Below are 11,195 nucleotides of genomic sequence, written 5' to 3'. Positions count from 1 at the left end.
GGCGAGTTTAGGCCGGCGTCAGGAGCGTAGCCATCGTCTCCGTAGAAGCAGTTGCAGTTGACGTCGTTCTTACAGTCGCAGTCAGAGGCGGTGCCGGCGAGGAGAGAGATCTCGCCGTTGGTGTTGACCTAAAACGAAAATGTAGACACGCATCAGGACAACAGGCCGGGGCGTTGGTGACACTGTTTACACCACGTACATGGTCTGATAACAGAGCTGCAACAATACGAAAAAAGATAATCAGAGCTGATGAAGAAGAAGATCTGTGAGTGTCTTTCTTCAATTCCTGCCAGTATCTCAGCGTTGTCCTCAACTAAACAGGTGGAGATTTTAGTCAATTTTTGAGGTCATTTAAACCAGAAGATTATTATATTTTATTACATAGACTTTTTGTGAGATTTTTGTTTGGTGCTGTGCGCCAACGAGCTCCAGACAAATCCTGTCAAATCCCATCACCAACTGAAATATAATTTAAACTTCGACGCCGTTAAAGAACCAGAGTTATATTTTTTACCTGTCGAACTCGGTTGATCTTCTTCTCGTCTGTCTCGGCGATGAAGAGGACGCCAGTGTGGGACAGTGCGATGGAGGTGGCGCTCTCCAGGGCAGTGTGGATCGCTAACTTGCTCAGGCTATAGTCAATACCCGGCACTTGACAATGCATGGGTCGACCGGCGATGATGCTCACCTGCAGGGAACAACGGAGAAATATCTTCAAACTTCTGTGATGAAGTCATTAGTCATTAGTGCTGAATAAAGTAGTCAGGCCTGGTCCCAGAACTGGGCAAATTAAAGCTTCCACCGAGGAGGAAGTGAATCTTCAGGGAGAAGGGAAGTCAATAAGAATGTTACCACTGGGAAACTTGGCCAACTTTTGTTAGGACCAAACTTTTTTTTTTCTCTTTTTAAATTAGCTGCAGGAAGCCTAATTGGGACCACATGTGTCAAAGACTAATAGCGACGTCCGCTCAGAGGCGTTTGGCGGGTCGGAGCGGCGGTGGAGAACTGACCTGGTGGTTCTCAGTGATGCGGAGAATGACATTGTTTTCCAACACGTAGAGAGAGTTGTCCATGGGGTTCACGGCCAAGTCTGTGGGCCACTCCAGACGGACCTGGTGAGAGAGAGGCAGCAGTTAGACTCAACCTCTGCACCGCGGCACCTCAGTGTGTCGTGACAAACCATCAGCTGTTTCTCTTTCAAATTATTAACTTGTGTACCAGAGCGGGAGAAACAGAACAATTAAATACTCTTCCACTAGGTGGCAGCAGAAAGCTCTAAAACCCCCAAAAAAATTTACAAATCCTTTTGGTGACATTTTTGTAAAAAAAAAATTACAAATCCTTTTGGTGACATTTTTGTTTGATGGAGCGCCGTGTGGATTTTCTGAGGTAAATTAAGAGAAGAGAGTGCAGTATTTTATGATTCTGTCCCGTCTCTTTTCTTCATTTTCCGTTGATTTGTTCATTTATCAAGTGAGTTTTAATCTGCCGTCCTAAATCAGCTCCTCTGGCCGCTTTCCAAGTCGTCGTCAACTCTGCCTCCATCTCACTCACTCTCGTACCTGGCTGACGTCCATGCTCGTGTCGCAGCTCAGCGGCCGGATGGCGGTCAGGTCGTTGGCCCCCAACAGGGTGGAAATGATGCCGTTCTGGTCGACCTTACGGATCATGGTGGCGTCCACGAAGTACATGAGGCCATTTTTATCCACGGCGATACCTGTTGGAGAGGAGAGGAAAGTCCTGAGTGACGACCCATACACAGACACCACAGACGGTCACCACAGACGGTCACCACAGACCGTCACCACAGACCGTCACCACAGACGGTCACCACAGACCGTCACCACAGACCGTCACCACAGACGGTCACCACAGACCGTCACCACAGACCGTCACCACAGACGGTCACCACAGACGGTCACCACAGACGGTCACCACAGACGTCTGTTATAGTCGGCGTTCACACTGACTGGAGACAGACAGCAGTCACTGACAGCTGAACTGTTCATCACACGAGAGGGAAGAAAGTGACGGAAAGAGCGGTAAAGTTTTCGGGAAGCGTTGATTTTGGGATGAGTCATCAGGATGCGGAGCCGAGCTCGTAGTCCCCCCAGAGGGCAACTGCAGATCGCAGGCAGAATCTTTAAAAAGTTAAAGTGGTACGCTGCATTTCATTTCCTAGCTTTGTTTCCTCTCACACCTTGTTCCACTTCCTTGTCTCCTCGACACTCATTTGTTTTCAGCTTTCACATCCTCATCTTTTTTTTTTTTTTCAGGGGACTAACAGGCAGCAGGCACTCAGACAGGTAACTGTTTCAAGGCAACTGTGACCTAAAATAACTGGGAGACGAAGTGAGAATCACAACAACAGATGGAGGATACAGCAGCACAGCAGAGGGCACGGAGCAAATAAGGGGGAGGAAGAGAGCAGGGGGGGGGGGGGGGGGGGGGGGGGGGGGGGTGAGTGTGCACTGGCTGACTGAGCCTGTGACAGGTAAGAAGGAGTCAGTGGCTCATTGTCTTCACCCAATCACACACACACACACACATACTGTACATGTGCAAGCGGCCCTGTGTACACACACGTACACGTGAACATACGCTGGTGTCACTGACAGGAAACGTGACGTCGTGACATCTTTGACAGTTTGGTGTCACAGCGCTCCAGGATCCAGTGATCCACAAAAAAAGAAATCAGTTAATAAATGTAACATTGTCCTGATTTATAACCTCCTTCTGTCTCTGTCCTGCTTTGTTCCACTCACGATATCGGACGAGGTTTGGGAGGTACGAGGGGGGGGGGCAGAGGGGGGGCAGTGTGATATTCTGACGTCTGGAGAGACGAATTATAGATTTTCAACAAAACGCCTCGGGCAGAGAAGGAAGAAAAAAATCAAAAATGTCTATTTTTATTCACCTTAGTCTTAAAAAAAGACAAAGTCTAAATCAGAATACCACGGAGACACTGAGGGCTTATGGGTAACGCTGCCTTAATGTCACGTTTTGTCTGGTGCAACAGTACCAAACAACAGTACCAAACAACAGTACCAAACAACAGTACCAAACAACAGTACTGAACCAAGGGAACAAGAACCAGGAACACCAGAAACGGACCAGGGATGAAACGATGCTCCGAGAATCTTTTTAAAAATCAAACACAAATCTGTGACAATTCTCATTGGTTGAAATAAAAATGAATGATAGCGTGACTGCATCGTTACATCCCCAGACAGGACGTTTCCTGCGGCCATGGTTCAGGTCCTCGACCCTCCTCTTCAGCCTCTCTCTCTCACCTTTGGGGCTCATCAGTGTGGCTTCTGTGGCTTTTCCTCCGTCACCACAGCGTTCATCAAAGGGCAGACACTGCTCCCCCGTCCCGGCCACCACCTCCGCGTTATCCGACAAGGGTCGGCCTCCGCTCACTGACCGAACACGATAAATCCGTCTGGAGTTGGTGTCGGAGATGAACAGCGCCCCGGACACAGGATCCACAGCCAGGAAGTATTTGTGGGTTGGATTATTGCTACGGTGACAGGAAACGGTAATTAATATTCCTGAGTTTTTGTCGATGTCATATTTACAGAGAACATGTCTCACACGACCGGCGCTGATAAAGAGGAGAAACTGACCTGTGACGGAAGTCTTTGTTCCTTCAAAGGAGAAACAGAAGAAAAGGAAAACATTAGTCTAAAGAGTCTGCTCCTCATCTGAGGAGTTGGAATGGAACAACACTTTAACATGAGGGAAATAATTTTTAAAAATATTTATGTAATAAATATATTCATGTAATAAAAATTAATTATTCATTTATTTTATTAAAAATATTTACGTAATAAATATTTTTAGCAAATCACACGTTTGCCCCAGACGGGGCTGTTCTGTGTGTGTTCTCACCTCAGTTCCAGGATGGCAGTGGTGTTCATGGAAGGGTAGACCCTGCGGACAAAGTTGAGGTCTCCGACGTAGAGGCTGCCGTCGACGCCCATGGCCAGAGCCACAGGTGCCAGCAGCTTGTTCCCGTCCGCGAGGCCGTTACAGCTGGGGCAGGAAATACTGCGCCTGCGGCCGTTTCCCATGATGCTGGTGATAACAGGGGGCTGCTCCGTCACAAAGATGTTCTCGCCGCTGCCCTTGTGCAGGATACCTGGACACGAGACGAGACGCAGGGGACATCACTGACCATGGAGCTGGTCGACGGTTTCAAACCAAGTTAACTTTTAGTTTCACTGCTGAAACATGACTCAGATTCCTCCATGTACCACTAGAGGAAGCCCTAGTACCACTAGTGGTACACGCCCTATAGTTTTAGAACCAGTAATGGTTGAAATCACTCTGCTGATGCTGGGCTGTAACTCCTCTGGTCTAAAAATACCACAGCGTCCACCGACTCCACATCACGTCGGCTCGGCTCCATCAGTTCCCCGACCGTCACAGCAGGTGGTGCACTCACACACTTTAGTTTGTTTTTTTTCGTTTTTTTTTTTTTTTTTCTTCCCCACTCAGCAGCAGACCTAAATGTGGGAAATGGCTGAGCAGAAATTGCAGAAACAAATAACTCCCACTGGTCCACTTCCAGGCAGATATTGAATTAGTGGTCTGCTGCCTGGTCCCCGCCCCTCACCACCACCACCACCACCCGCCTCTCCACTGGCCCCTCCTGCCCCCCCCTCCCCACTCAGCAGCAGAACAGAGTACCAGATGGAAACCAACAGAGGTGTCTGTTAAGAAGGGGTCAAAGGTCAAGTATACGTACTGCTGCGTGTGTTGAGTACATGATGTTTGTTGAGTGACCACCCCCCCAGATTAGTGGGGTCCAGCTCGTAACCCTGCAGGATGGCCGTCCTCTTCTCCCACAGGATCAGACTGGCGCAGGACTCGTACTCGTAGCCGACAGACACTGAATCAGACAACGAGAAAACACGAGAACCAATTTCAGTCCAAACCGAGCACGATACGATTTCAGGAGTTACGACTTCACTCCACTGATCCTGTTCACACCTCTTTACGAACGCTCACGCGTTTGTATCAATTTTTATCCGACTCCTGTTGCATCTCTAACAGGAAAAAGTTTTTTTCTGTTGAAGAAGTCGATGCGTGAAAACCATCTTTATAGCACAATCTTTTGGGCTCAATTAAAGGGTGTAAAGTGTGATACACAGAGAAGCTAGTTAGCACCTGCTCCAAACCCCGCACTCACACCTTGCTAACACTCCTGACATCCTGCAAAATCAATTAAAAACCCTGTTAATTGGACAGTTTGCCCAATTGGGCATTAACCCCCCCCCGGGGTCATCCACTGGTGGAATAAAAAAGACTGTGTTTGATGAAGACTGTGTTTGGTTAATGTATGTGTCAGTGGTGCTCTCAATGCATCATCACAAGCATACGTGTGTGTGTGTGTGTTAATGTATGTGTACAGTAAATATTACTCACATACATTAAACTTGTTACAGGTGATTATCAGTGTGTGCTGCACGTGTTAACGGAAAATACTTTAACACTTCTTCAGGTCCCAGCGGCGTCAGAGTGAGGAAGAGTTTTATCGTCACGTCTTCAGCTTCAGACAAAACAGACGTGAAGGACGTGACTACAGACTAACCTGCCTTTTTGTTTTTAGTTTATTTTATTTTATTTTATTTTATTTTATTTTATTTTATTTTATTTTATTTTATTTTATTTTATTTTATTTTATTTTATTTTATTTTATTTTATTTTATTTTATTTTATTTTATTTTATTTTATTTTATTTTATTTTATTTTATTTTAGTCCCTGGTGATTGACGTCCACCGCTCGGTGCCGGCTCGACAGCAGCTGAGTGTAATAGCCCTGTGGCTCTGGTGAACTCCGTCTCGCCGCTCCAGAAGCTAACCGCTAACTCACCCTGATGGCTAATAACCCTTCAGCACAGTTACAGCCGACTGCACCCAATGGTGGCTCAATAAAAAAAAAATAGACGTCTGGAGAAGAAGGCACTTAGCTGCGGCCACACGGCGGGGTGGACACGGCCGCCTTTCCGGGGTATTATCTCCTTCTAGCCTGCTAATTAGCGCACTCACAGCCACCACTGCCATAATGGTGATTTCATATCTCCTTACTGAGTGTCAGAATTTCCATAATGCGGCGCTGCGCCCAGACCTCCCTCACCCATTATCCGGACTCACCTACGGCTTCAGAAAGCCCATAAACCCTTTGGCCGTAGGCGTCGGTCTTGTCCCAGATGTAGGTGTAGGCCAGGTTGGGCGAGGCGTGGAACCACTTCTGGAAGAGGTGGCCCTCCACCGCCACCATCAGGTGAACCTTGAGCAGCCCCATAGACACCACCGCCGGGGTCATGGTGACCTTGAGCAGCGAGCGGTAGCCTTGAGTCCTGGAGCTGAGGTAGCAGAGCTTCAGGCTGGTGCCAGGAACCTCGATCTGCTCGTGCAGCACCTGCAAGACAAAGAGACCAGATGACAGGGGGGAGGATTAGGAGGGATTAGAGAATGAGGGAGTAATGGGGGTCACGCTTCCACTGACGGCTGAAGGACAAAAAAAGGGGAAAAACAATAGAAGCGAGAACGAGGGAAGAAAATAGGGGAGAGGGGAGGGAGCGAAAGTCGAGGAGGACAGCTACGAAGGACAGGCATACGAGAGAGTGTGTGGAACGCGGAGGGAAGATAACCGGCTGCCAGAGGTCAGTGGTACTGCACCTGTGTCTCCGGTATGATGGGTTTCTCCCCTGGTTTGGAGCTGAAGAAGGAGGAGAGAGGGGATGCAATCACAAGAGGGTCAGGCCTGACGAAGCCGCTCAAGTCGCAGCCCGGGATCGTGTTCTCTTCTGTCTTAAGCACCAGAGTGTCCATAGCATAAAACTGGCTCCAGGGCAGCCACACGGTGCGCTCCTGGCTCAGGAAGGGGGCGCGCTCAAACCGCAGAGTCAGTGATGCACCACCGTTAGCTATCAGGTCAAACCTGGAGAGGTTTTCAAGAAGAGGGTGGGAGTGAGGTAAAGGGGGTGAGTGCTGTGCTGGAAAGACGCTCAGTAGGACTGCGCTCCTAACTCAGAAACACTTCAACGCCACCTGGAATAAAGTTCCAGAAACTTTTCACATCACACTTCACAACATTTAACAGCCTGAAAGGATGAAAGGACAACGTCAGAACAACAAGGAGTTCATTCACAACTTTGTTGTTTTTTTGTTTTTTTTACAAAGGAACAATAGAAAAACAACAAGGTTTCGTTCTGTGGTTGTTGGCTCTAAAACCTGGAGAAAAAAGAAAATCATGTAAAAATGAATAAACGACATCAGACAACATGTCTGCACAACAGGTGCGTGAGCGCCCCCTGAAACAAAAGCTTGTTAAATATTCCCAGGCACAGAAATGTTTCTGTGTCAGCTCAGGCTAACGGGGGGAGACGGTGAGACGGGGCTTCAAACAACCTGAGACAGGAAACACAGGAACGGCAGGTTTAATGAGCTGAGGTCAGTCCGAGGAAGCAATGAGTCAAATTTGGGGAAAAGAAAAAAAAACAACACGTTACAGATATCTGCCAGCTGCAAATTCAATTTAACTGCTGGAGAAGACAATTTGACAGAAAAGTCAAATTAAAACAGACAAGAAAAAATCCTCTGGAAGCTGAAGGTCCTGAAGAAGAGACAGACAGTCAGTCAGACAGTCAGTCAGACAGACAGACAGACAGTCAGTCAGTCACATCAGCTGGAGAAAAGACTTTTTTTAAAGTGCATTTCAATGTAAGAAGAACATGATTCTGGAAAATCTGCAATATACAAAAACAAACAAATAATGGGTTAACAAATATATGAAAAATCGGCCGCAGCTCCCTGAATTCTGTATCCGCTGATGGATACATCCCAGTCCAGTAGGTGGCAGTAACGCACCTAAAGTTTGTATGCCAGCCAAAAGAAGACTTTCAGGATGCACTTAGTGACGTCAAGGTCAAAGGGTTAAATTCTATGAACACCTGACACTGGTTAGAACTTTTTTAGTCACATGTTAATTAAAATTTGAATTTGAAATTAAAATTGGCTGATTTATACACTGTCAACAATAATCCACAGCTGTACTGATGTAATCCAAGCTAATCTGATCTAATCTGATCTAATCTGATCTGATCACATTCTCTCAGTGGTGAGGTAGACACAGGGTTTCGACATGTAAGTATGATGCTAATACATGGTACATACATTCCATCCTGCCGCGTCAGCGTGTATCCATAGTGGGGATAGTTGACAAAAGAGACGTTCACCCCGACCAGAGGGGTCCCATCTGTAGTCAACACCTGCCCCCGGATGAGCGATGCCAAACTGGAAGAGGACAGAGGAGACAAGGGTGACGGAGCTGCAGTCACTGCGTCGCCTTCATTTCCATAACTGTCAATCAGCGGCGTTAATTAATCTCTCCATCTTTCAATGATCCAATTCTCCTCGTTGGTCTTTTACCAGTCATTAATTACAACCAATCAGCGACCCACGCAATCTAGATCAGCTCACGTCAATCGTGTCAACAAGCCATGATGAGTCTGCCTCCGATGCTCTCTCTCTCTCTCTCTCTTAATGTGTGTGTGTGCACGTGAGTTTGTGCACGTGAGTTTGTGCACGTGAGTTTGTGCACATGGAATAACATCTAAATGTTTCAGAGTATCATCACTTTGATAATATATTTCCTTTGAAGTGTCTGATGTTTGCGCTTGATAATGTATGCAGACAAGATCAGCACCATGGACAGCGCTTCGCAGCGCTGCTAAATCCGTGGGGAATCTTGGCTTGGCCTGCCTTTGGCAATGGGATTTGTTTAGGTCTGAACTGACTCTGCCAACCAGTCTGAAGTCTGTTTGATATCTGAGACGTTGACTCCGTGAAGTCAGAGAGTTTTTTTTTTTTTTTTTTTTACTGTCTTTAGCCGCACAGGCGTCAAATCGTCTTAGAGCGTCTCTGTGTTAATCTTGTATCACAATCACATCAAAAACATTGCTGTAAAAATAACATCTATTTTATATGCTGACTGGAATGTATAAGATAAAAAAAGAAAAGAGTTCTTTAAGCTGCTTAGCCAATAGAACTGCAACAGTACTGCAGTGACGGGTACTTCTCTACTTCATGCACTCAAAGTTAAAGATACAGGTCAGAGACGAGCACTTGATGCTAACAACAACACATCAACAATAAGGTGTCGGATTGTTTTCCCGCCGTACATCGGTCGGAGGCTATGGTTGTCTTGGATGCCACCGGTGGTGTGAATATGAACATGCGGGGAGCGTTGGCTGACCTGGAGTTGAAAGGGTTTTCTGCTGGGATGATGTGGGTGCTGTCGCGACCCACCAGCCTCTTCACGCGGTCGTAAAAAGATCGGACGTAAGGCTGGGAAGTCGGGCTCTGCTGGATGATTTGAAGAGGGTCTCGTGAGCCGCGGCACAGCGGGCTGTTCTGACAGGGGCTCTGGATGCAGCAGTCGGGGTCCATGCAGTCTGTGAGTCCGTCTGAGGGATGAGGGGGAGAAGGAGGACGTGAAGGAAACAGCAGTGGAAAGAAGACACTGACAAGACTCTTATTCTGAAAGGGTTGGTCCACTGTCTGGTTTCCTGTCAAGAAGGCAACATCGTGGAGCAGCAGTTCAGCTCAGTAAAATCCTGCCGTTTGTTCTGGTCCTAATGACTTGTTTTCTCTCGGTGTTAATTAACTTAATTAATGGGTAAAAGCTTCAGGAGTACTTTTTATGTAAATGCTGCCTTGCTCCACATTTCCCGCCTCTCCCCTCATTTCACCTCCTTCGTTGTCCTTGTTGTCGGCGCAGGAGGTTTCCATGGCAACACTGCAGCCCGGGCCCCTCCAGCCTGTCTGGCATTCACAGTGCCAGCTCTGCTGCCCCATGGTGCACTGGCCGTTCCCGTTACACAGGTTAGGACAGCCGTCTGAGAGGAGGGGACAGGTGGGGGGGGTGGGGGGTGAGGGAGGTGAGGGAGGGAGAGAAGACGACGATGAAGGAGGTGATTCTTGATTGTTCTGTCGTTAATGACACACAGATGAGCACACACACACACACACACACATACACACAGATGAGTAGAGATGATTCTTGATTGTTCTGTCGTTAATGACACACAGATGAGCACACACACACACACAATACACACCAATACTGGTACATTTATATTATGAGGACAGATCAACGGATCTGACCGGGGTCAAAAAGGTCACAGGTTCACGTTGTAACGATTGACTGTTCGTTAACGTTTGTATGAAATCAGAAAATCCTTAGACCTGAGTCTGTGAACCAATGGAAATGGTTCTAGATCCATCCATCCATCCAATATCCATTCATCCATCCATCCATCCAACCATCCATCCATCCATCCAACCAACCATCCATCATCCATCCATCCATCCATATGTATTGTGTTCATATATGTTTACATACTGTATATATGTGCTGATACATATATGTAGAGTTGTTTTTTCATTCTGACCTTTGACCCTAAATCAGACCATTCCTATTTAACAAAAAACTGTTTCAAACCTTTAGCCTGACTGGTTGTTCAGCTGAATTGCGCCACCTATCTGTCACTTGTTCCCATTTAAAATGATCTGTTCGCCCCGTGATTATGAATCAGAACGAGTAGGAACATCATCTCATCATCTATGTCACAGTGTTTTATAAATGATGGACGTGTGTGTGAGTGTGTGTGTGTGTGTGTGTGTGTGTGCGCGCTCACACCGAGACCAGATCAGTCACTAATCTACACCCAGAGAGACGACAACACGACCGGATCATTCTCACTGGAGCTGTTGTGTCGTGACTCTGTTTCCAGGGAAGTCCAGTTTGGAGATGATGGATCTGAACCACTTCCTGCTCCACGGATTAATGAACACGTTTCATCTGCAGTTGCATTGTGGGGGTTTTTGCCCTCTAACAAATTGCAGCATCAATAAAGCCATGCATTATGAATATAAATGGTGCGATCTTAGCCGCGGCAGCAGCTAAATTAACAGGCTTTTCTTCCCGATTGGCTTTTCATCAAGTGTCTGGACCGACACGGACCGCTGGGAACGCCGGCTCGCCGTCATCAGGCCGCGTTTCTCAGCGCAACAAGAGGAGTCAAATCAAAGGTGTTTATCTCTAATTATTACCGCTCTCTGCATAAAAGAACCGGTCAGGACACAACGGCAGCGGTCGGGCCAGAACAGTCGGTCCAGAT

General features: G+C 47.1%; 1 protein-coding gene across 1 annotated transcript in view; it reads right to left on the bottom strand.

Moving 5' to 3' along the window:
- tenm2a (teneurin transmembrane protein 2a) overlaps nucleotides 1-11,195 on the bottom strand; it is a 123,507-nt gene that overhangs the window by 15,831 nt on the left and 96,481 nt on the right. Inside the window, 13 exon segments of the mRNA XM_008327623.3 lie at nucleotides 1-128; nucleotides 515-688; nucleotides 1,011-1,112; nucleotides 1,563-1,717; nucleotides 3,294-3,523; nucleotides 3,630-3,650; nucleotides 3,895-4,144; nucleotides 4,754-4,897; nucleotides 6,163-6,430; nucleotides 6,691-6,952; nucleotides 8,188-8,307; nucleotides 9,269-9,479; nucleotides 9,765-9,911. Of these exon segments, the coding sequence (XP_008325845.2) occupies nucleotides 1-128; nucleotides 515-688; nucleotides 1,011-1,112; nucleotides 1,563-1,717; nucleotides 3,294-3,523; nucleotides 3,630-3,650; nucleotides 3,895-4,144; nucleotides 4,754-4,897; nucleotides 6,163-6,430; nucleotides 6,691-6,952; nucleotides 8,188-8,307; nucleotides 9,269-9,479; nucleotides 9,765-9,911 (2,212 nt within the window).

Source organism: Cynoglossus semilaevis, chromosome 15 (assembly GCF_000523025.1).
Source record: "Cynoglossus semilaevis isolate Cse_v1.0 chromosome 15, Cse_v1.0, whole genome shotgun sequence".
Lineage (NCBI taxonomy): Eukaryota > Metazoa > Chordata > Actinopteri > Pleuronectiformes > Cynoglossidae > Cynoglossus > Cynoglossus semilaevis.
This window is presented reverse-complemented; position numbering and strand designations above follow the sequence as displayed.